Source organism: Panthera tigris, chromosome A1 (genome assembly GCF_018350195.1).
Source record: "Panthera tigris isolate Pti1 chromosome A1, P.tigris_Pti1_mat1.1, whole genome shotgun sequence".
NCBI classification, from domain to species: domain Eukaryota; kingdom Metazoa; phylum Chordata; class Mammalia; order Carnivora; family Felidae; genus Panthera; species Panthera tigris.
The window spans coordinates 100,495,070-100,521,625 of NC_056660.1; the positions used below are offsets into that span (position 1 = coordinate 100,495,070).

Genomic DNA, 26,556 nt, shown 5'->3' on the forward strand with positions numbered 1-26,556 from the left:
TTGAAGACAATCAAACCCTAACATTTTACTAAGTAACACTCAGAAGATACTTAATATTGGTAGCTTGTTAGCATTTTTCTAAGGAATGAAAGTATTTGGGTTTCAGCTATTCATTGTCCAAAAAGAAGATTTGATCCAGTCCAGATCTTATAAGAGGTATCATGTTAGTATATTCCATACCTCAATTTAATGCTTAAAAACATTTCTACCTATACAAGTAATAAAGGCTTAGTTAAAAATCTGTAGAAGGGAGCAAGCACCTGTTGGTTCTCTTGGCAGAGCGTGCAACTCTTGACCACAGGGTTGGGAGTTCAAGCCCCATTTTGGGTGTAGAGCTTTAAAAAAAAAAAAAAGAATATGCAGAAAATTTCAAAAGAGGACAACTTACATTGTCCCATTAAAAGACATGTCATCTCTTAAAATTTTGTGCTTCTTTTCTCAGTGTTTTCAATTTATTGTGAAAATATTCAAATTGAATTTTGGTGATCTTTAAATTTTTGTTTTTACTTTTTAAAAACATTTTGTTTGAAGAGCACTTCTGTTGGTATCTTTTATGACTTTAAAACCTGACATATTTAAATGCATTTATTATATTCTCTGAGTTTTTTTATTATAAAAAACTTTGTAGGGGCACCTGGCTAGTTCAGTTGGTAGAGCATGTGACTCTTGTTCTCGGGGTTGTGAGTTCAAGCCCCACGTTGTGGGTAGAGTCTACTTTAAAAAACTTTAAAAAATTAAGAATATCAATAAATTAAATTTTTGTAAGGCAGTGTAAGTTTAAGTGACAAGAGTGGCTTGCTTTTTGTTTGTTTTAGTTTTCCAAATCTCTGATATCTGGCTTAATAGAAAATAGCTATGTTCTTATATCTGCTTCTGCATTCAATCTGTTGTGATATAACACACCATATAACCTTTGTAAAATTCTGCTGAGCTTTCCTAAAAGAATGAGAGTAAAAAAGACAATAGTCTGGTATTATTATGAAAATAGGCTTTTTGGTACACCCTTCCCCGACACCTGTCTGAAAAAGGGTCTCAGAAACCTTTCTTGTATTCTTACTGTATTTTGGGAACTGCTGACCTACTTCATAATCTTATTTCTCTTATCTTTAAAACTTTGGCAGTGGTATCTTCTGGCATCCTACTATTTATATGGATCTTAAGTTTCCTGTATCACAAATTATTTATTACCTTTTTTTCTTTGATTAGGTTGTGCAACTATTTTTATATATCAAAAGAGGAAAAATAAATTATTTTTCTCATTTTGCTGGCTAACATGCTAATCCAGTCTATAAACAATGAGCAAAAAGAATTTTTTTGAAAAAGTAAATTTTAATGTCCAGGTTAATTGTTTTAAGCTAATATTTTGCCTTAATGATCTTCAACCTTCCACAAATTGTTACAGCATAATAAATAGTATGTGTAAATTTAAAATAGAAGTTAGAAACTAAATCTTAAGAGCATCCTTTTCTGATGTTGATTCTCACAGGCTTCAAAAGGCTATTAGGGGACAGTCACACGGTTATGTTTGTATTATGCATACACGTGGCCAAGATTGCCCATTACATTGTAAGGTTATCAATTAAATTATAGGCGTAATTAACATTTATTGAAAGTTACTGTGCTATGGCACTGTGCTAAATAATTTCCAGGAGATTCATTTAACCTTCACAACAACTTTATGAAGTTAACTTAGTGTTGTCCTTATGTAATAGGTAAGGAAGGTAAGGTTCATCGAGGTTACATAACCTGTCATGTGCTATATTTATTTATATACTACTTTATTCCAGGAACGACTTAAGGCAACTACATATATAATGCAGTTAAAAAAATATATATGTGCACACACACACGTATGTGCATGCACACGCACATATGTGTACGTGCATATGCGCGTGCACACGTGTGCGCATATGTGTATGTGTATGCTTGCATGTGTGTATACATATACACATATACATATCTATACGTATATAGATATGTGTATATATATCTAAAGAAAGAAATTAGCAGGAAAAATAACCATAGTCAAACAGTAAGATGAAACCAAGTTAAATAGTTTCTTTAAAATGTACATGTAAAGTCTGAACAATTACTAAAGGTAATTACTAAAGGTGGGTAACAAATTTGTTGTGAACTTCCTGGCAGCCAAGCAAATACAGAAGCAGTCATTTTTTTAGATTGTCTTACCAGTTTTTTAAAAAACAAAACAAAACTCAGTTGGTTAAGTGTCTGACTCTTGGTTTCAGTTTAGGTCCTGGTTTCACAGTTTGTCTGGGTTCGAGCCCTGTGTCAGGCTCTGTGCTGGCAGCACGGAGCTTGCTTGGGATTCTGCCCCCTCCTCTCTTCCCCTCCCCAACTGGCTCGCAAGCGCACTCTGTCTCTGTCTCAAAATAAATAAACTTAATAAAATAAAAATTTAAAAAGTGAATAGGTTGTCCACAAAACTGTTGATATATGGGAGGCCCTCTTAAGTATACAGCCAGTGGTTTTCAACTAACAAACACTTAAAGTGGGGGCAGGAGAAAAGGAATTGTAATTTGTCGTCTTTGCTGAAAAGTTAGAGCTGCCCCTGAAAGAACAGGAGTCTTTTCATTAGCCCACAGTTAACCTGTTTGTAAGATTAGTTAACTGAAAACCACTGTTTCACTAAGCTTTTAGAAAAGAACAACAAAGTTGAAAAGTTTTAAGAGTTAATTGGTTAGAGTAAGTGTTTATTTGCTCTGATGGCCCCTAATAATTACCTCTGGCATGAACAGTAGCATGAAGTAGCATGAACAGAAAATCCTTAAAGGGAAAAATGTAAAGAACTTCATAGCAGTAAGATTTTTTTTGAGGGAAACAATGTTATATCAGTAACACCCCACTTTTAGTGGTCCATTCATGGCGGATAATTTTAGGTGTTTGAGTTTTCTTTTTCAAATTTGTATTTCAGAACTAATTATGTTAGGCAAAACATTCATAGATGATATGTTTATTTACCAGATGTACCAGCCTGAATAAGAATTACATGGTTTTACATAATCTATTTTTAATAGCTTTGTTGAGATATAATTTAAATGCCATATGATTTATCCATTTAAAGTGTGTAATTTGGGGTGTCTGGCTGGCTCAGTTGGTAGAGCATGCGACTCTTGACCTTAGGGTTGTGAGTTCAAGCACCCCATTGGGTGTAGAGCTTACTTAAAAAAAATAAAGTGTGTATAATTCAATGTGGTATATAAGGCTTTTAGTATATTCAGAGTTGTGCATACACCACCACAGTCAATTTTAGAATATCTTCCTTTTAAATAAATTTTTTAAATATTTATTTTATTTTTTATTAAAAATTTTTTTTTAATGTTTATTCATTTTTGAGAGAGAGAGAGCATGATCGAGGGAAGGGCAGAGAGAGACGTAGATGCAGAATCCAAAGCAGCCTCCAGGCTCTGAGCTGTCAGCACACAGCCCGACGTGGGGCTCAAACTCATGAACTGCTAGATCATGACCTGAGTAGAAGTCGGATGTCCAACCGATTGAGCCACCCAGATGCCCCTCATGTTTATTTATTTTAGAGAGAAAAAGTGCACATGAGCAGGGGAGGGACAGAGAGAGAGAGGATCCACAGAGGCTTCTGTGCTGACAGCAGAGAGCCCACCACGTGGCTTGAACCCACGGACTACGAGACCGTGACCTGATCTGAAGTCAAATGCTTAACCGACTGAGCCACCAGGCGCCCCCTCTTTATTAGCACTTCCCGTCATCCTCTAACTCCCCCAACTCCCTAGGCCTAGGCAGTCTTTAATTTATTTTCTTTCTCTCTAGATGTGCCTATTCTGAACGTTTCATGTAAAGGAAAATAAGTGGGCCTTTGTGACAGGTTTCCTTCACATAGTATTTTTCTTTTAAGAGAGGTAGCAAGCAAGGGAGATGAGAGAGAAGGAGAGAGAGAGAGAGGGCGTGTGCACACATGCATATGAGCCTGAAGCAGGCTCCACACTCAGCACAAAGCATGACCACCAAGCCTGACGCGGGACTCAACCCTGGGATCGTGACCCGAGAGTCAGACACTCAGCTGACTGAGCCACCCAGGCGCCCCTTTCATAGCGTATCTTTAAAGTTCATCCATGTTGTAGCATATGTCATTACTTCGTTGCTACAGAATTGATTCTGAAAGAAAAAAGCACAAGGAAAAAAGAAAAATATGCAGTTTGATACATTATTGTTAAAATTTAAATTGCCAGTACAGAAATGATTAACATGATTTTTTATGAAAGTGTTTGTTGTTTCAGCTATTACAAAACTAGCTATAATAAATAAACAAGATGTTTTTAGACTCTACAACAAGGAAAATACTTACCACACTCATGGATTATACTCCCATTTTTCTAGTTCCCAAACTAAAGAACCTTAATTATTACTCATAAGAAATGGAAATAGTAATTGAGCTTAAATTTGCTAATTTGAATGTCTTTATGCATATTGAAATGCAAACACATTTTAATTTACCATGAGTGTAGTATGTAACAGATAAGGAACGCAAATAGAGTTTAGAAAACTACAGACACAGCTCACCCTCTGCTTTATCTGGTTTCATGTTTTGCGTACTTAGCAAGATGAGATGTTAATATATGATGAGTTATAATTTCTCTAAAGTATGATACTGGTTATAAGTTTAGGAGCTCTTTTTTTTAATCACATTCAAATTTAAAGTGTATTTTAGATTATGAAGGAATGACTATAAAAAAACTGTTTCAAATAACAAAATTATCATGAGTCTCATTGAGTGTTTTTTCAAAGGCATGACCAAGGTCAAAGTGGGTAAAGAAGACTCGTCATCCACTGAATTTGTAGAAAAACGGAGAGCAGCTCTTGAAAGGTAATTGTAGACAGCTATACTTTATTACTGTCATGTTTTTATTTCAGTAATAATAAGTCTAATTCCATTGTATGGCACAACTATATTTTAATGTTTTTTTTCACAGTACCATTTCATGGTTCTACTAAGAGTGCTTTAAACTTTTATTAAGAAAATTACTTCTTTCAACAACACAATACTGTGTAATACTGTGTTCTGTTTTCATTAATCATCATAGTGGATTAGTATTTAGCAAATAGTGTGTCTAATAAAATAACACCTACTTTTGTGTCCTGTGTTGTAAGCAGGAATATAAAGGCATTAGTTAGTTGGGGATCGAATTAATGTATCATAGGGGCACCTGGCTGCTTCAGTTGGTTGAGCATGTAACTCTTGATCGTGGGGTTGTAGTTCCAGCCCCACGTTAGGTGTAGAGATTTTTGTGGCACCTGGGTGGCTCAGTTGGTTAAGCGTCTGACTACAGCTCAGGTCATGATCTCGCAGTTCGTGACTTCAAGCCCCGTGTCGGGCTCTGTGCTGACAGCTCAGACCCTGGAACCTACTTCAGATTCTGTGTCTCCCTGTCTCTTTGCCCCTCCCCTGCTTACACTCTGTGTACGTATCTCTTGCTCAAAAATGAATAAACATTTAAAAACAATTTTTGTAATAAGATCTATTTTTAAAAACATAGCTGTATTTTGCATTAGGAGTAAGGAATGGCTAAGCTTGTAAAAAGATACCATGAAACTTGTAAATGGGAAGAAAGAAATGATAAAAAATATTTGGATTTTTAATATTTAGTATTATTTAGGTTCTAGGAAGTTTTACCCATATTCACATTCTTTGTTGGATAATTTGGCTCACTATAGTTCCATTGAATTATTACTTGGCTAGGAATTTTATTAAACACAATAAAAAATTAAGTTTGTGCTCCCTCCTTTAATTTTGTATAATTGATTTTGACTTGAGTGCACAATTGTATGAGTCATTTATTGAGTTGACTGCATGCTTCAAGTCTGATACATTTGCCCTACCTTACTGCATAGTACTTGACATGTTTCCTTTAGTTTTGAAGGGTTGTCTTCAATGTTACAGACCAAATGAGTTACGGATAGGAGGAACCCACTCCCAGGATCTTAACATTTATTCTTTCCTTGCTATGCTGAAAATTAAGAAAAAAAATTTGAAATTATCTTAAAGCCCAACTTTTAGAACGTAAGTTGGTAATCACCTATACATAGAAATTTTCTAATTTCATAGGGTTTTTTTCCTTGTTATTTTAATTGAATGTGCTTATTCTTTATTTTCTCTTTTGGCTTAAAATCAATAGATGAGGTGGATAGGACAGATTTTAAGAAATAGTATGTCTATCTCCAGGGTGCACATTATTATTTAAACTATTTTTAAGTCACTTTATTTTTGGGTCTTATTAATAAATTGTTTCCATTTTAACAAAATGCTGCAGTACAGTCAGGTTTGAACAATTTACAGTAAGAAAGCTGACTATGCAACTTATTATTACAGAAGTCTTAAAGGATGAGATTGTGCCTGTGAGAAAAGCATTTACTCAGGAAAGGATTGAATTGTGTCCAGAGAAGTTTAGGTTAGGCTTTAGAATTGTTTCTGTTGTGAAAGAGGTCACAGACCAAATGTTTTTAAGAGTAAAGGTAGATAATGTTCTGCTTCGATTTCGCTTAGTTCTTCCTGAAAGTGTAACCATGACCCTTTGAGAAACCTTTCAAGTCCTATTTTTCTATGAGTAAATTTGAAATGTTTCAGATGGCATGCTTGATAAGGAACTTAATGAAGATTTATTGTACCAAGGACATATAATTTGATTCTACATTCCCCTTTCTTGCAACTTGAATGCATTGCTTAGTACTTACCATAACATCATGTGGTATGAAACATTGAGGAGAGTTGTAAGGAAATACTGGGATTTGATCTAGTGGATATTTGAAAACAGTTTCTTTAGTGAAAACTGTTACTTGTTAAGTGCTACCTTAGTGGCTATTGCAGTAATAATAATAATAAACAAAAGAAACCATATACTATGAGGGAAAAGTTCATTTTGCATTAAAAAATATGACTAAAGAAAATATAGGTATAAAGAAGCAGAGGAATTGGGATGCTTTTTCTAAAGGGAGTTTTCTGTGGCATTTCATAAAATTTAAAAATTAGAACAGGCTTATCTATGGGATGCCTAACCTAGTTTTAATCTAGTGGATCATGGAAGTAGTTTTCTTTGTATATACTATGGTAATAAATTTGTATATTTATTTGTTTGTTCAACTCAGAAAATTTAGATTTTGGTCTTGAATGAAAGGATGAACATCTGGTGTTAAAATACAGGAAGAGAGAGGGAGTCGTTAAGAAAGGGACTCTCCTGGGCCACCCACACTCACTAAAGTAAGCAGAAAGTACTTTTAATAAGAGTTTCTCTAAGATCACTCTCTTGGTTTTCTTGAGAGTGCTTCACGTTTTATGTTAAGAGCACATTGACTTTATTTCATAGGTAAGGATACACTTCTGCAGATATAAACAGAGAAGTATAGAGTAGCGTGATACAGTGTGTAGGGAGTTAGAATCCTTTCTCTGTTGAAGCCTGTATTTCACTACACACTATAAAGTATTTGTGTGGCCTTGGGCGACTTACTGAAAGCATTAAAAGCATTTTTCCTTATCTTAAATGTTATCAGGATTGTGTTCAGTCCAGGCACCTAAAAACTCAACTGGCTTGGCCTTAACAGTTAGTACAGATTAATTAATCTACGCTTTCCTATCAGGAAGTATTTAGGATTATCCAGCTTTCTGAAAATCTTGTTGCCAGTTTCTGATAATCTGGAATACAACCATTTCTCACTACTACCATAGTAGTCCATATGCTGGAATTAACTCCAGTAGGTTCTTAATTGGTTTCTGTTTCCATCCTTGAATCTCTGCTCTTTCTTAATACAGCAGTCAGAACCATCCTCTTAAAATATAAATCACATCATGTTTCTTGCTCCCCATGTCACTCCGTAAAAGCCACAGTCCTTATGATGGCCTGCAGAACCTTATATGACCTGCACCGCTCACTCTTATCTGTTCTATCTCCTGTGCCCCTTGATCACACTGCTCCAGGCCACACTCGTCATTTTGCTGCTTCTCAAAGATCCCTGGCATTTTCCCACCTTAGAGTTTTCTCACTGGCCTCTCCCGTTGCCTAGAAAGCTTTTGTTCTCAAATGTCCGCATGGTAATTCCCTTACCTCTTTTAACTTTAGATGTTCAAGTATCATCTTTCCAGTGAAGTCTATTCTGATCATTGGCTTCATTCTAACCTATTCTCTTTGAATTGCCCCCAACGATACTTTGCACACTTGATCTCATTTGCTCTACCGTTCTACCCTCCTTTTTCCATAGCATCTGCCAACTGGTCACATACTGTATATATGATCTGTGTGTTTATTCATGATTAGTCTTCTCTTACTAAAATACAGTTTTCTCTCATATATTCTGAGTGTTCAGAACAGAAAATGACATGCAGTTAGTAAATGCTTTACAAATATTTGCTGAATCCACAAATGAATGTCATCAAAGCCCAGGCTCTTTGTGCCTTTCTGTTCTTTTGTTCATTATCATTAGCACCTGTGTTTGAGTTTCAAGCAAGAGAAATTTTTTTTTGTCAAAAAATTTTTTTTTATTTTTTATTTTTATTTTTTTAAATATGAAATTTATTGTCAAATTGGTTTCCATACAACACCCAGTGCTCATCCCAAAAGGTGCCCTCCTCAATACTCATCACCCACCCTCCCCTCCCTCCCACCCCCCCATCAACCCTCAGTTTGTTCTCAGTTTTTAAGAGTAAGAGAAATGTTTTTAACTTTATTCCTCTCAATTTTGTGTAACCTGCTTTATTTTGTTTTGTTTTCAGTAAGTCAGAACTTAAAACCCTAAGCGATTCTTCTAAATTTTTTAGTAACCCTTCCTTGGAGCAAATCTGCAGAACTACTGTCTCATGTTGAGTGTGATACTTACTTGTCAGCTTTTCCATTGTGTCTTCATTTCTTTCTTCTTCCAAATGTGTCTCTTTCTCCCCACGCCTCTTTTCAGGCCTTCTCCCTGTGTTCTGTCTTCTCCCTCTTCTCCCTGTATTCTTTTCCTGTTTTTGTTCTGTATCCATCCTTTATAGATCTATAACCCTGCGGACCTTAATTCTGAATTGGTGAATATTTACGAATAGTCATTAATTTAAAATAGGTCCTAAGATGCTCAACAGCACTCATCATCAGGGAAATGCAGATTAAAACTACAGTGAAATATCACCTCACATATGTGAGAATAGCTAAAATCACATAGTTAAGAAACAAGTGTTGGCAAGAATATAGAGAAAAAGGAACCATTTTGCATGGTTGGTGGGAATACAAACTGGTGCAGCCACTATGGAAAACAGTATGGAAGTTCCTCAAAAAGTTAAAAAGAGAGCTACTACAATCCAGGAATCTCACTATTGTGTATTTGCCCAGAAAATACAAAAACATTTATTCAGGGGAATGCATGCACCCCTATGTTAATTGCAGCATTATTTACAATATGGAAGTAGCCCAAGTATCCATGGATAGATGAATGGATCAAGATGTGTTTGTGTGTGGATAAAATGGAATATTAGCCATAAAAGGAAATGAAATCTTGCCATTTGCAACAACATGGGTGGAGCTAAAGAGTATATTACTAAATGAAGTAAGTCATTCAGGGTAAGAAATACAATATGGTTTCGTTTATCTGTAGAATTTAAGAAACAGCAAATGAGCAAAGGAAAAAAAGAGAGGAAAACCAAGGAACAGACCCTTAAATATAGAGGACAAACTGATGGTTACCAGAGGGGAGGAGAGGGGAGGGAGTGCAGTAGGTGATGGGGATTAAGAGTGCACTTACCCTGATGAGCACTGAGCACTGTATAGAACTGTTGAATCACTGCGTAGTATGCCTGAAAGTAACACCAACACTGTATGTTAACTGCAGTGGAACTAAAATTTTAAAATTTTTTTTAAAAATGAAAAAATATACATCCCTATGAACATAAGGATTATGAAGATGAAGGATAGTTTCATGGCTTGTAAGAAATGATGAAAGTGATAATGGTAGAAAGATTGATGTGAAGGGAGAGCAAAATGCAAATCTGTTCCTTTATTGTCTAATTTAAAAACACAAACCACTTAGTAAAATAGTAATTGTCATTTAAAATGTGCCTATTGAGGGGCACCAGTGTGGCTCAGTCGGTTAAGCTTCTGAGTTTGGCTCAGGTCATGATCTCACGGCTCATGGGTTCGGGACCCACGTCAGGCTCTATGCTGACAGCTCAGAGCCTGGAGTCTGCTTTGGATTTTGTCTCCTTCTCTTTCTGCTCCTCCCCCACTTGCGTTCTGGCTCTCTCAAAAATAAACATTAGAAAAAAAATCTTAAAAACATAAAATGTGCGTATTAAGATAAGCAAAGTAGATTATATACAATCAATTTGAAGAATAAAATTCCATTGTATGTGATAGTACTTGGCAAATTATAAGAAAGCGAGTAGTGATTGTAGTATTAAAAAATACATTATAGTTTATCTGTAGGATAGAATTCCATGTAGTAAATAAATAAAAATGACATTAGAGAGTAATATGACATAGAAAGGTATCTACAACTGACTGTTTTGCGGGAAAGGATACACACCTATAGGTATAATGGTGTAATACTTTTGTGAAAACCAAAGTATCTGAGTTTGTATGTATACATACACCTTTAGAAAAAACATTAAAAGGTAATTATCTCTGGAACAGAAAATCTGTTTTATATTCCTGTTCCTAATTTTAACATTAAGCTTAATGCTTTTTAAGAAACAGTTAACTGCTATTTACTTCTGTGTAACCCTTAAGAAGTAAAGTTTTTCTGTCTTTTTTCTAGAATGCCCTTTTCCAAGATGTTGATGCCTCAGAATGCTAGTATGTGGTAGGATGACAAAGGAAAATCTAGACAATTGAGTTTTGTTAATGTAGGGTTTAACAAAGTTAAACCAGGTTTTTTTCCTATTAGACTTTGTGCAGCGCTTAACACGCTGCTATTTAGGACTCAAAGAGAGTGATGTGTATGTGATAAGTTTCAGACTTGCCTGATTGTAGAACCAGTCTTTTTCCCGGAATACTGAAGGAGACTAGTATTCTACAGAGCTCACTTTGGAAAGCCATTTTAGAATGTAAGTAGTAGTAGGTAATGATATTTAGGTTTGAACTATTAGGATGTACGAAGTTTGGGTACGACATGTTTCGTCTTCCTTCCTGCTGGTTCATTTTACAAATGTCTGAGTACTTGCTGTTTGCCAGTTGTTGTGTGCGCTCCCGTGAACAACTTATGCAAACTGCTTTAAGCGGCACATGGCCTAAACAACCAAATAACCCAATACTATTGGAAAACTTGAGTATTAAAACTGTAAGTAAAATTCCAGTGGGAGTATACCACCATTTCTTTGACACAAAATTAACATTCCTGTTGCATCTCGTTTTTAGCTTGATAATATTGGCAGTAAATTTTTTTAAGCCACAGTGTAGAATGTATTGCACATACCTGCTAAATGCTCTATTTCTGTTACAGTGTTTTCTTATGTGGGCTAATGACTTGAAGTTTAATGTATTTAAATATATAAAAACAGAAGTTAACATTTCGGCCCTGATAAAATAGTCGTTTTAACCACTGGGTAGAATTGTGACTTTATACCATTGTGACTTTATAGAAGGTTACCATTGCTTTTCAGAAGCTTTAGGCATGTTTTATAATCTTATAATGAGATCAAAGAAAATTAATGATTACATTTATTCTGTAGATGTATAATAAATATGTTAACTGTGAGGTAAAATATTATAATTGAAATACTAGTATATGTAATCATTAAGGGAAGAATAATTTTGCAGAACATGAGATTAGATAAGTAATCAAGAATAATTAAATAGTGGACCTTTTTTCTTTTTATGAAAGAATGTTAATTATGGATGGCAGAAACTTGGGCTTTTCTATTTTCTAGTGAAGGAAAATATCTAAAGTTGGGCTAATAGTGATTTAGCAAGGGTGTTTCTCTTTACTTTTCATTTTTATTTTATGTTGTGTTCTATAAGAAAAACATGAATCAAACTTTTAGCAAAACCTTATTAAAAATAGAATTTTGAAGAAAATCAGTCCTTGTCCAATAAAGATCAAAGCTGATTTGATAATTTGCTGACAAGCAAAAAAATCTGGTAGGTGTTTCTCTGTTTTGGTGATAACAGCAGTAATAAAAAAAAATAGTTGATTGGGATATATATAGTGATATGTGTTAGGACTCTGAAATATTAGCTCAAAACATGGTGACTCCACCCAAAGAAAAAATTATTCAACAAACTCATATACCTTTTTACAACTCTATACTTTGCAGTGAGAAGTTTAGTAAATTATTTAATCTCTCCTATATCCCCATCTCCACAACCTGCCATGGCTCTTTTTATATATGATGAACTTTCAAAAGAGGAATAAAAAGCTTTTTAGTCATTAAATTGCTAGAAGAGTCTAAACAATTAGAGTGAAAGCAGACTAATATTCTAGGAGGCAGACTGAGGATATAATTTTACCTATTTTTGGGGTTTGTGTGGTTTTGTTCAAATAATATTTAAAATAAAGTGCTACTCATAAATAAAGGAGAAATTTTATTCTTATATCTAGGTATCTTCAAAGAACAGTAAAGCATCCAACTTTACTACAGGATCCTGATTTAAGGCAGTTCCTGGAAAGTTCAGAGGTATTATTTCTACTTTAAATTTTTGTATGATACGAATTTTTGTATTATTTGTGTTTGTCATTTTATTTTATTTTTTAAAAATAAGGGTTTTTTTAATGTTTTATTTATTTTTGAGGGAGACAGAGTGTGAGTGGGGGAAGGGCAGAGAGAGAGAGAGAGAGAGAGACACACACAGAATCTGAAGCAGGCTCCAGGCTCTGAGCTGACAGCACAGAGCCCGACGCAGGGCTCAAACTCAACGAACTGTGAGATCACGACCTGAGCCGAAGTCGATGCTTAACCGACTGAGCCACGCAGGCACCCCTGTGTTTGTCATTTTGATAATTTTTGTAAAAATAGATATTCGGTAAATGATGGGATTAGTGAATGGAACAAATTGATTTTCTTTTTTCTTTTTTTTTTCGGGGGGGGGGTTCTTAGTGTTTATTGTGAGAGAGAGTGCATTCATGGGGGAGAGGCAGAGGGAGAGGGAGGGAGAGAATCTTAAGTATGCTCCACACCCAGCTCTGAGCCTGACATGGGGCTCAATCTCATGACTGTGAGATCATAACCTGAGCTGAAATCAGGAGTTGATTTCAGCCACCCAGGTGCCCCTTGAGGTTAGTGTTTTAATAATTTAAATTATTAGTAAAATACCTTTTCTGCTTTGGTAACAGTAGGATGACCACTTTCTTTTTCAAAAATTTTAAACCAGATTTAGAAGAATGATCTCTAAATAGTCTAATTCTCAATGCCCTAAGTGGTTGTTTAGGCATTGTGTTGAAATAAGTTTATTCAGGCCTCCTTTTAGAGACAGCTAAATGTGTTTATATGTCTACATTCTAATATTCTTACCAAGGTTCTGAAAGCAAATTTGTGACTTAAAAGAGCTTAAATTATAACCATGCTGCTTCTTTTATTTGAGATGCTTAGTACATTTGGGGCTTGTAACAGTTTACAGTTCTAATTATTACTATTTGAGATGTTTTTTCTAATTTACTGGAATACTAGAATTTTTTAAAAATTTAGAATCACACCCTCCTAGCTGAACATAAGGAGATTTTTCTCAAGACTTTCTTCTTTCCTTATAAACAAGTTTATTTCTGCAAGCAAACAGGTGGCCAATGTTAAGGTACTTGACAATCTCTTAATATATTTTGACAAACAGAGTGTTGTTCCATCTAAATGTAAACGTGCTGAAGAAAAGCAAATGGAAAGTCTATTTTTTAAGTTTTCCTTTGAGAGTGTACAAGTAGTGTATTTGAGAAATTAGATCTCACTATTGAAATGTATGAGAGTGAAGAAAATACAACCTCCTTTTTTTTCTTTTTTTCTTTTTTTGGAGGGGGTGTGCAGTTCCTTTTGCGCCCACTTAAACCTCCAGCCTTTTAACCGGTTTGTTTGCCCTTATTTGTCATTCAATTCCAGCTGCCTAGAGCAGTTAACACACAGGCTCTGAGTGGAGCAGGAATATTGAGGATGGTGAACAAGGCTGCCGACGCTGTCAACAAAATGACAATCAAGATGAATGAATCGGATGCAGTAAGAGCTGATTTTTCGACTTGAATAATGAGATGAATTAATGAGCCCAACAATTGCATTTTAAAGCTGTACAAGTAGAAAATAGGATATTAATTTGCTTATTGAGTTTAGTCCTCAGCCACATCAGTTGACTACCATGGTTTTATATACACGGTTAATTTGTTGCTTTACAACAAGGAATGTGGCTTGCTATTGGTAACCTAATTTACAGCGGTTTGTTCTTGCTAAATTAGCTCCATTTTTCTTTTTTTTTTTCTTAGTGGTTTGAAGAAAAGCAGCAGCAATTTGAAAATCTGGATCAGCAACTTAGGAAACTTCATGCTAGTGTTGAAGCCTTGGTCTGTCATAGAAAAGGTTTGTTTGCCTCGTTATTTATGTGTTTAACACCATAAGTTAATTACAGATTTTATTTAAATTTTATTAAAATGCACATTCTGGAGCTACTATAGAAGAGAGAGAACAATAGTTTAAGAGAATGTTTTCCATTTCAACCTTGTTAATATTTTTTTGTTCTGTTGTAACCTAACTTAGTTGAGAAGTATAAAAATCCTGAGCTTATAAAAGTATAAGTTTGGTTTAAAACTGTTGTTCATTTGATTAACACTTTGTTAACATTCGTATAGTTTAATGAATGAAGATGTCTTATTAGTAACTGATACAGTTAAAAATATCAGCTTAAAAATTGTTTTTTGAAATTTGTCTTTGAAAACTTTCTGTGTGCCTGCATTTCCTAAAAAATTTTGAATTATTTTCTTCATTTTTTGAACAGCCAAATTAAAAAGTCTAGGGGAGGGGCCGTTAAAAATTGATTGGCAATTTGAGTTGTATTTTTTTAATTCTATGATGAAGTTTTTGTTGTTTTCTAAGAAAATGAGGATTTTCATGTTAGCTTTCTAAAGTACTTACTAAGTAATTTAGTATGTACCATTACCAGTAACCATTTCAGTAAAACAACTACAGAAATACATCAGTACGCTTTTATTGAAAGTAGTTTATGACAGCTTTTGCCATTTATACTGTATCTTGTAGAGAATGACTTTACGGTTCTTTTAGAGAATATTATGTAACGTAGAGCAATTTCTAGGCAATGTCTTATTAGTTCTTGGCATTATTTAGCTTATAAACATCTGTGTCTGAAATGATTATGTTCAGAAATCTGTTTAGAAATTCTTAGTATTTCCACCAAGCACTGTTCAAGCATTGTACACAAAGAAAAAAATAAGATTTTTATGAATTATACAATTCTCTACAGTTTTACCTTGATTTTTTTCCTATTAGCTAAATAATGTTTTCGTTAAAAATTAGAGACATTTTCAATTTAAAATAAATGTGTAAAGGCCAAAAAATGTAGTATAAGTCAATTACAAGTCCTCCCAGTGCTTTCCAGAGACAAGAAAATATGTTTTATCTTTTATAGGAACAGACAAAAACAGCGCTTCAGGAAGAAGGCGGAGGCAGATTATATATAATTAAACATAGTTCATCCCTTGGGAATATAGGCAGTGATTCTTCTTGATTTTTCTTTAATGTTCTTCTAATTTTCCGTAGAGCTCTGAGCAGTTGGCATGTATGCCGAAGGCGTCTTAATGACTGGTTGTTTTATGTTAATTATTTTAAGATAATTATTTGAGCAATACATGAACAGATAAAATTTAGAGAGAAAGTAGAGAAATCAATGCAGTATTTAAAAACTTTACTAGTGAACAGTAAAAGTGAATACTTTTTTATTTCAGAACTTTCAGCCAACACAGCTGCCTTTGCTAAAAGTGCTGCCATGTTAGGTAATTCTGAGGACCACACTGCTTTATCTAGAGCTCTGTCTCAGCTTGCGGAAGTGGAGGAGAAGATAGACCAGTTACATCAAGAACAGGCTTTTGCTGACTTTTATATGTTTTCAGAACTACTTAGTGACTACATTCGTCTTATTGCCGCAGTGAAAGTAAGCCTCATTTTGCAATCTTCCTTGAGTTTTTCTCACTTCAGTGGTTTGCTTTTAAGAAGAATTTGGTTACCCATTAGGCATGTATTTAAGTGTGTAAGTTCTGTATTCTCTCAATACATATAGATGGCTTCAAGATGGATGATTCATAGCCGAATACTTTCTTCCACTGTGACTTGGACAATGGTAGATACAACTGATGTTTTTAAGAGGTGTAAACAATGCCAAATACAGTGAAAACGATACACGTGTACCTACATACTTACCTATACAAGCTTGCACCTAACCGGTAGCATTTATTTGTTCACTCTAGTTTGAACTAAAAGTAGCCATGGACTCTGTTATCGTTAGTAAAGGTATGATAGGAAGCAGAACAAAACCAGAACTGATTGTTGCATAAATGTTGAATGGTGGCTTGTAGCATTCATCTGAACTAGAAGCAAACATTCTTTGCACACACTGAAATATGTAGTCACTGTATATTTAGAGCTGACTCGGGACTAGATTAGATAATGAATTGTGTTATCTTGTAGTAATGTTTAAGGATGAACAGTTAAGTTTCTGAATAGTTGGGAAAGTAATCTAGTTAACTAATGAAAATTGGTTTTCTACAGATGTCTCCAGTGTTCATATAGTTAAAGTGCGTGTTATTTTATCTATCCTATGTTTCAAAAGGTACTTTAAGACCCTATGGTGTCTTTCGATTATTTTTATGAGCATTAATCATTATAGGGTGGAGGAACTGGGAATTTACCTTTTACTTTGAATTCAGACAGAGTTACTGAGACCTTGTTCCTTTTTTTCAGTTAAAGTCTGTGTCCAATTTAGTATTAATACGTAGAACATTGATACACTGTATATCATTTACAATCCTCTTCTCAAGCTAACAGTGACAGTTATTGCTAGAGGGTTCTTAGCTCTAAAGAATGGCGCTATCTTGGGATTGGTAAAATTACCAGTCTTGGTCGTATTTACTCTTAGGTGTTACTCTGTATATTTCTGGTGGTTAATTGTACTTTTCAGTTACTTAAGGTAGTATAGACAGCAGTTATTAGAGTGTACTTCATTGTACATGGGCAACTTGTGATATGCAGAAATCCATTTCAAACATAATGGTTCTTGTTCCTCTCCCATCCAATCTCACCTCATTCCAGAACTCCCACTAGCATGAGGGCTGCTGTAAAAAAGTAGAGCACCTTTCAGAATACCTATGGATCCAAAAAGGGAAGCCAGGCAGTGTCTGTAAGAAGGAGTACCTGCTGAGGAGCACTAACCCGGGAGATTACTCCCTGGTGGGAATGGCCTGCTTGTGTCTTGGGTGATGAGCCCTCACCTGGGCTGGCCCTGTGCTGCCTCAGTCTTCCCTGCTGTATTTTTACCTTCTCTGAAATTCACTTAAGTTCATGTTTTGCAGAACAACACTGACACCAGAAGATGTACCATGATCAACTGAGTTTGGGAGATAATGTATACAGTATCCCTGTCTTACAGATGGAGAGAGCATTAAAATGCTCATAACTGTCTAGGAGTAAAAAATAAAATAAAACATTTAACCTTATGTAATCCAGAGATTTACAAGGTCATATGAACAGGAGTTCTTTTCTACTTAATATCTTTTTACATAAATGGAACAGACTTTGAGAAGAACTGAATTAGTGATTCCTTGACTGAAAGAAAGTTAAAGAGCCATGCTTAAGTTATATCTTGAAGTAAATTAAGCTCTTTCACATCGACTTTTTGTTTTCTGCTGAAACCTTGCCCAGGTCAGCTGCACAAAGGAGTTGAGAAATTATGGGATAGATTGAGAGGGAATTTTTGTGGTCTTTGGTTTGGTTTGGGTTTTTTTTTAAACCGACTTATTTGTATTTGAAAATGTGATCCATGGACATATTAAATCTCAAACCCAAAAAGGTCAAGTTCAGGGGCTCCTGGGTTGCTCAGTCAGTTAAGTGGCCGACTTTGGCTCAGGTCATGATCTCGTGGTCTGTGGGTTCAAGCCCCGCATCAGGCTCCGTGCTGACAGCTCAGAGCCTGAAGCCTGCTTCAGATTCTGTGTCTTCTTCTCTCTGTGCTCCTCCACTGCTTGCACTCTGTCTCTCTGTCTGTCTCTCAAAAATAAATAAACATTAAGAAAATTAAAAAAAAAAAAAAAAGCCAAGTCCTTCTCTACCCAATACCATGGGTCTCTTTCCTCAGTCAAATGCTGTTACATTCTTGTATGTCTTTACAGCCTTAGCTATGCGTGTGTATGACACTAATTTTCTTTTTCTTGCCACCTTTCTTTCCCTTTCTCTTTTTTCTTCCCTCTCTGCATCTCTTCCTTCTTGAAGAAGGAGCATACTATATGTACCGTTCCTTGCCAGCTTTTTCACCCACTCTGTTTTGGGCAAGTGTTCACATTAGCCTCTGTAGATACATTACATTCTTTTTAAGGTTTGATTGGATAGCCTCAGTCTACTTGTAAATAGTAAGTTTTTTGAAAATCACTCTTTGGGCATAAACTTCCTAGAAGTAGATAGAGTTGCTTGGCCAAAGGGTATATGAATTTTAAATTTCAGTAAATACTCTTTTGTTACTGTCTGAAGAGATTATACTCCTTTGTACTCCCATCATCGTATGTGTTCCTTCTTCTCCCACCCAAATAACAAAGGTGCTTTTTGGTATAAGTTTTCATTTCTTTAGTTATTGTGAATTTAAGCCTATTTACAAATGTTAAGCCATTTCCATTTCTTTTTGTGTGTGTGAACTCTTCATGTCCTGTGCCCAGTTTTCTTTTGTGTTTGGTCTTCTGTATTTCTAATAGCTACTTAATACTACCTAGCCCTTTGTTTTTACCCATATTGAAAATACTTTTCTGATGATAAGTTTGAAACTAAAAGTGCTTTAGACCCAAAGTGGGGAAGGAGCTAAGACCAGCCACTTACGTATTACTTAAGCCTGGCCGTGTATCCAGGAAACTCCTGCTTTTCTCTTTGTACAGGGCATGGCCTCTCACATGTAGGACTCCACATTTTGGCTAGTAATGTTACCTAACATATATTAAGCATTGAACTCATTGTATGCATTCTCATGTATTGGCTGCCTGTGAACCCCTACAGTAGGGTCAGGGATTGAAAATACGGTTTTCAGTATGTTTTGCAATAGAACTTTTCATGAAGAATTCTTACAGAGAATGTAAATTTATAAAACATGTAAAATACCTTGTAAGCCCACTAGATGGTTTCCTCAAAGAGTTGAAAAGCTTCTTTGTTTGGCTGTAAGTAATCAACATCCTTTGACGACTCCAGGAAGCTGAGTGGCATATTTTCAGAATCACTGAATTGGAAGGTGATACTAATTAAAATTAAAACTAGGAGTGGATGTGTGGATCCCTTAGTCAGTTGAGCGTCTGACTCTTGATGTCAACTCAGGTCTTGACCTCAGGGTTGGGAGTTCAAGCCCTGTGCTGGGCATGAAGTGCAAAACTAAAAAAAAATTAAATTTAAAAAATTAAAATTAAAATTGTAGTGTTTTGGTGGACCAGGGAAAATGTTCCACAACTGCAGCCTTGTCTAACCTAGGCCTGTTTGCATACAAATGTATAACATAAATTGGCAGAGGGATGGAGGTCCAAAGTAGTTCATCAGTGTAAATCTGTCTCTCTTACAGGAGAGGCTGGTTCTACTAGAGCAGATTTGGTTCTTGACATACAAGACAAACATTAAGTTGTGATTTAACTCATTTAAAAAAATTTTTTTTTAATGTTTATATTTGAGAGAGAGAGAGACAGTTCATAGTGCATGAGCAGGGGAGGAAGAGAGAGAGAGAGAGACAGACAGACAGACAGAGGCAGAATTTGAAGCGGGTTCCAGGCTCCAAGCGGTCAGCACAGAACCCAATGCGCGTCTCAAACTTTCGAGCTGTGAGATCATGACCTGAACTGAAGTCAGATACTCAACTGTCCAAGCTACCTAGGCGCCCCTAACTGATTTTTAAGGTAGCATTTCTAGAATATCAAGTGTGGTTTTGATCCTTTTTTTTTGGGGGGGGGGGATTATAAGGAAAACAAACGAAGAAAAATTATTTCTCTTTAGAGCTGAGATTAATTTTTTTTTATTATAATCTGACTTTCATAGTTCTATCTTTATTTTAGAGCTCCTATATATGTGCCACAATAAACATGTAATGGTTCTGGAATCTGATTAGATAATAAATTGGGCAGGGATAAAATTAGTTTAAATTACTGTATCACCAAAAACGCCATTTTATATATATTGAGAACTTAAGCAAATATTGAAATTGAAGGGCATTTTGGTTAGTTTTTGCCCTGTATTCATACATATTTTAAGTAATCAAATTGTTACTAAACAGAGGAGTTTATAAATGAAGAGCTGATGTGGTGGCCCTCTTCTCCTAAAGATGAGAAATAAAATCTTAAATTTTGGTGTTGTGTATGTGTAGGGGGTTAATGAGGGGCAAGTGTTGTTTAAATGGTAGTGACTTTCTGCATCTACTTATGGTAAATGTATTATTTTTCTTATTTTTCACGCAATTAATTTGGCTGAAGCAAAATTAAGTTCTAATAAATACCTTGGGACAGACACCTGGGTCGCTTGATTTTGGGTCAGGTCATTATCTTGCAGTTCCTGGTATCAGAGCCCTGGGACAGCTTCCGTGCTGATAGCACAGGGCCTGCTTGGGAGTCTCTCTCTATCTCTGCCCCTCCCCTCTCTTGCTTGTGCACACACCTGCTCTCTCTCAAATAAACATTTAAAATAAAAGAATGTCATGAGGAAAATGTCTTTTAACTATAAGAAAAGCAGGCAGAGCACCTGGGTGGCTTAGTCAGTTGAGCATCCAACTTCGGCCCAGGTCGTGATCTCTCATTTCGCAGGTTTGAGCCACACACCCAGAGCCTCTCTCTGCCCCTGCCCCACTTATGTGCTCTCTCTCTCAAAAATTAAACATTAAAAAAAAATTTTTTTAAAGCAAAGGGGACAGTAAGATTTACTCAGTAATGTGAGAAGAGAAATTACATGAGATGACAAATTAAAACTAACAAGGTAGATTTAAATACCTGAAATAAGATGCTTTGACTTATCAGTTTGCCCACGATGTCTTTTGTCCTGGTTAATTTGAAATATGCAGGGTCTTTGGAAAGAAAACACTTTGGTTTGTGGTTGATTTAGAGGTTTTTTTTTTTGTTTTTTTTTTTTTAATGCTGTTGCGCACATTTTTGAAATATGCAGTAATATAAATGTGGTCCAGTTAATGGTTTTTTCCTATGTTATTGTGTTATTATTATTTGTACTTTTAGTATAAATCCAGGAGTTAATCAACTCTAATTTATTTGTGTGTGGTTTTAGGAATAATCCATAACAGTACCTGCTAATTATTAAACATCTGCTAGGTTAAGACACTGTGCTATTTTTCATTTTATTTCCAATCCACTAATATAGATCTCCTTTTCTTCCTTCTATATTTGGGGAATCTGTGGCTTACAGAAATTAATTTACCCAGGATCATACAGTGACAGAGCTAGTATTTGGATCCAAATTTGGTTTGTTCCCAAGCGTATATTTTTAAGATAGATTATCTGTGTACTCTTCTCTTCAGCAAGTCCCCATAAGAACATGGATTTATTTATTTCTTGATCCAAGAAGTTCTTTATTTGGGATAATGAAAATAACTCTGGTTTACTGCTTTCTGTTTCACCCAGTGTATTAACACCGGCTTCATCGGTTCAAATAGTAAATACTAAAATAATATGAATATATCTCCAATATCAAAATAGAGGATTTATTATGACATTCTCCCATCCTATCTGTCACCGTTTTTCAGGAGATTCTAATTACTTTACTCTCTTATGTTCATATTTCAATTCTTATTTCCATCCTCTTGTTCTTACTTTGCCAAACTCCTTGAAAGAAGTAGTGGATTTGGTTGACTTGGTCTCTTACCATCTTTTGGTCTAGTTTTTCATTTGGTCCTGCCTACTAGATGTGTGTGTGCATGTGCGTTTCACACACACACACACACACACACACACACACACACACACATTTTCCCTGTTCATCTTGTGTAGGACTATCTCTTTTGTTGTTGTTACACCTTTACTTTTTCATTGCTTTTATTTGCTGTGGGTCATCTCTTCCACATTTTTACTTCCTGTAGTCTCACAGGGTTTTCTCATTTTATTCTTTTCAATTTCTGGCCTATTTCCAACACTTAAATCTGCTTTTGATTTTTTTTTTTTTTTAAGTAGGAAAACTTACAATGTAAATATGATACCAGCCTTTTCCTATTAAATCTGTCTTCATAAAACTCTGTTAGAAACTTATTACAAGCTAAATTTAAAACCCAAATGGCTGGTGAAATAAATGCATCTTGTATGTAGTTTCTGTTTATTTATTCAGAGCTCTTCTAGTCACAGGGACTTGTTTTTGTTTTCAAGGAAGTGAACACAGAAATTTCTTTTATATTGGCATCTTTATTTGCATTATCTTAGCATATGAGAATGGCATTTAAAATACTTTTATTGTTTTCAGTATTACAGCACTCCAAGTATAATGAAAGTAATTCGGTGGTAACTCTCTCGCTTAATAGCATTATGTCGTTCACTTATAGGGTGTGTTTGACCATCGGATGAAGTGCTGGCAGAAATGGGAAGATGCCCAAATTACTTTGCTCAAAAAACGTGAAACTGAGGCAAAAATGATGGTGGCCAACAAACCAGATAAAATACAGCAAGCTAAAAATGAAATAAGAGAGGTGATTAATATAAAATGCTTTATTTATCACTTTACTCAAATTTTCCGTGAGTCATTCGTATATGCATAATTTTTCATAAATTTTTTTCTGAGCCATTCAACACTAGCCATTTCTCCATAATTTTATGAACTGTGTTAGAATTACTTTAATGTTTTGATCATCGTCAAAAATCTCCAGAGCCCTTTCTTACTGCCACACGATTATTATGGAATGGATAAAGAAGCGCACAAGGAAAAGATTTAAATTAACCTCTAATTAGTAATTACACATTTCTTTTGAGATGGTTCATTTAATTTCAGATAATTACTTATTTTATGTTGTAGAGCATAGACTTGCCCCATATTTAGCTTTCCAAGCAACATTATCCCCCATATATATGTACTATATATGGTATTTTAGTAAATTTGTATAAGTTTATTATAATTTATACACTTCTTTTGCCATGCTTCAATAAGGAAATTGAAGAGGTAGGACAACCTTTATATTACTAAAAGTAAATGTACCTGCTCTTTGAAGAGTATGTACCACTGTTTTGGTTACATAGTGGGAAAATACCATTTCATTGCTTAAGTCTTCAGTTATTTTATTTTAGCTGTTCCATTGGTCACTGGTCACATGTTTTGTTGTTTCTGTACTGAATTTAATGTTGACGAGCAAGGTCTTCAGTAGACCATAATTCCACACTTTTTTTTTAAGCCGAACATTTTACTATTAAAAAATGTTTTTTAAATGTTTGTCGTACACTTTTCTTAATTTGAAGTATTTCCATGGGCATATAAATTGTGATGAACGTGTATTCTTGAACTTGGCAGAATATTTTTGATATAATATGGAATTATTAATGATATCAAAAAGAACACTGCTAAATTATTTCATAGTGAATTTTATACTCAATGTTTTCATCTTTCTTAGTCGTATAATTAAGCTGTGGAGATTGTAATTGATTAAGTACTGAAATATCCTCATCATGGGGTGCCTGGGTGGCTCAGGCGGTTGAGCGTCCAACTTCGGCTCAGGTCACGATCTCGTGATTGATGAGTTTGAGCCCCGCGTCGGGCTCTGTGTTGACAGCTCAGAGCCTGGAGCCTGCTTCAGGTTCTGTGTCTCCCTCTCTCTCTGCCTCTCCCCTGCTCATGCTCTGTCTCTCTCTGTCTCAAAAATAAATATAAACATTAAAAAAAATTTTTTTAATATTGTCATCTTGAGTAAATGTGATAGTGAAATATTAATGAAAATTAACCTCCTAGGTGTTTCTGCTACTTAGAAGGTAGATGAAAGTTTGAATGATCCTGAATTGGGCTTTGCCAGTAGTGAGCTTCCTCAGGGTCTACAGACCTTACATTAAATGAGCTAGTTCTATAATATTTTCCTGACAAGAGTTATAAATTTGTGCTTTTTTGTTTGTTTTTATTAGTGGGAGGCAAAGGTACAACAAGGAGAAAGAGATTTTGAACAGATTTCTAAAACAATTCGAAAAGAAGTGGGAAGATTTGAGGCAAGTATAATAATTTTACACTTGTCCCAACAACGTGGTCTTTTTTTTTTTTTTTTTTTTTTTTTTGCTGTGATTTTGTAGTAAAATCAAATTTAGTTTTGTACTAATGGAGTTTTTCTTCATGTACTACAGAAAGAACGAGTGAAAGATTTTAAAACTGTTATTATCAAGTACCTAGAATCATTAGTACAAACACAACAACAGGTAAGCTTGTTTTCTTTATGACTTATGTTATAACTTATAAATTCTCCTAGGACTTACTTTGGTATACGTCTTCATTTTAAACACGTCAGTGAAAGGAGCTTTTATACTTACGGAAAATAAGAAATGGGGTAGAGAAAACTGATGACCACAGAGGAAATAATTACTGATAGTTAAACTGGAAAGTCTCAGGTCCTTTTTGCCTCTGCTCTTGAACACCAGGCAAGATGCTTTTTTCCCACCGTTAGGTGATGAGAAACTTGCTAGACAGTCTTTTCCCTTTTCTTGTCTTCCTAGTTTTAGTTCCCTAGTGATCACAGTGGTTTGAGTAAATTCTTACAGTGAGTTCTCTTCCATAACAGAACTTAAATGAAAAACTAGCCTATTTAAGGTTAGCAGGCAGGGGTGGGGGTTGTGCTGTTTTGGTCTTTGTTTTATTTTGTGTGTGGTTTGTGATGATTGTATGCCACAAAATTTGTCTCCTTAACGAGAGAACAGAGAAGACCGTGGCTTTTAATTAAAGTCTCTAATAAGAAAATAGTACAGGTTTTTTTTTTTCTGTTTGCTCTATTACAAGTTTGAGTAATCAAATTATATGTAATGTTTTGAATAAAAGGATGTCTTCTTTCTCCAGTTTTAAAATATGTGGATAGAAACTTGATTATGTAATATAAAATAGATTAGTTTTTGATTAAGCAATGACATTATATGTTCAGATTACATTTAGTCTTTAAATACTTAGTTCACCAAGTTAGATTTTTTAAAAGAACAATTTACATGAACTTGTTTTTAAAGGAGTTGTTTTAAACATAACTTCAGTTTATACTTTCATTAATTCTGTGGACTATTGAAGAAACACTGGCAGCTGATTCCTTACAGTTTCAAGAGAGACTGCATGTGTCCCTTTCTTTCCTGCCTAGTGTTTTCTTTTCTTGCTCCTTTTTTTTTCATTGTTTTTGGCTACCAATAACATAAAATGTGAATACCCTCTGATTAGGATGTTATCCCTTCATATTGGAACAGTTCATTGCAGTTTTATTATTTAAGGTAGTCTCATTTAATTTACAGTAACAATCTGTTTCTATATACAATTCCACATAAGCCAAAAAAATCTGAAGTTTTAAGGTATTTTAAAAACTATATTGTTTACATCAAAAACTGAAATTAGCCAGTGGGAATTAACATTTAAAATAATTTACACACGAAATATGTTGACAGACTTCAGTTAGGGACATTTAAATGATCCCATTTGGAAACAGGCTATAGTAGGGGCTCCTGGGTGGCTCAGCTGGTTAAGCATCCACCTTCAGCTCACAGTTTGTGAGTTCGAGCCCCGCGTCGGGCTCTGTGCTGACAGCTCAGAGCCTGGAGCCTGCTTTGGATTCTGTGTCTCCCTCTCTCTCTATTTCTCCCCGACTTGTGCTGTCTCTCAAAAAATAAACGTTAAAAAAAAAGTTAGAACCAGACTTTAATAAATGTTAGTCATTGTTAGCTACTTACATATACATTTTTAAATGCGGTACGGAATATGTGCATATAAATGACAAAAAGGTAATTAGAATATCTTTGGTTATGATCCACAGCTGATAAAATACTGGGAGGCATTCCTGCCTGAAGCCAAAGCCATTGCCTAGTGAGAAGATTTCTGTTATGAAGATCTTGGATGTTTGTTCCAGTTATGCTGAATTCCACAGTGAAACCATTTAAAACCATCTAAATAAACCACTCTATATTTTATGAATTACATGTGGTTTTTTATATATATATACATATATATATATATATATATATACACATATATATATATACACATATATATACTCTGCCATTTTATTACAAGCTGCATGTCCCGACCCTCCTTGACTTAAGTGGACTGTGGCATGACATTCTGCAGTACTTTGCTGAATTGAACACTGTTGTGTCTTAAATACTTGCACTAAACAGTGCACTGCAAGGCCAGACAATTTTACATATTTTTTTCTTTACAATACATTCTGTAGCGTGTTTGCCCTCGTTATGAAGTGAATTATC

At 35.0% G+C, this 26,556-nt stretch overlaps 1 protein-coding gene across 1 annotated transcript in view; it reads left to right on the plus strand.

The window, feature by feature from the left end:
• Positions 1-26,262, plus strand: part of SNX2 (sorting nexin 2) — a 56,051-nt gene extending 29,789 nt beyond the window's left edge. The window contains exons 7-15 of the mRNA XM_007086874.3: positions 4,777-4,855; positions 12,544-12,619; positions 14,027-14,140; positions 14,401-14,494; positions 15,874-16,079; positions 22,686-22,829; positions 24,244-24,324; positions 24,457-24,528; positions 26,109-26,262. Coding sequence (XP_007086936.2) covers positions 4,777-4,855; positions 12,544-12,619; positions 14,027-14,140; positions 14,401-14,494; positions 15,874-16,079; positions 22,686-22,829; positions 24,244-24,324; positions 24,457-24,528; positions 26,109-26,159 — 917 coding nt within the window. The 3' untranslated portion in view covers positions 26,160-26,262. The remainder of the gene's footprint in view (positions 1-4,776; positions 4,856-12,543; positions 12,620-14,026; positions 14,141-14,400; positions 14,495-15,873; positions 16,080-22,685; positions 22,830-24,243; positions 24,325-24,456; positions 24,529-26,108) is intronic.
• Positions 26,263-26,556: the final 294 nt, after the last annotated feature.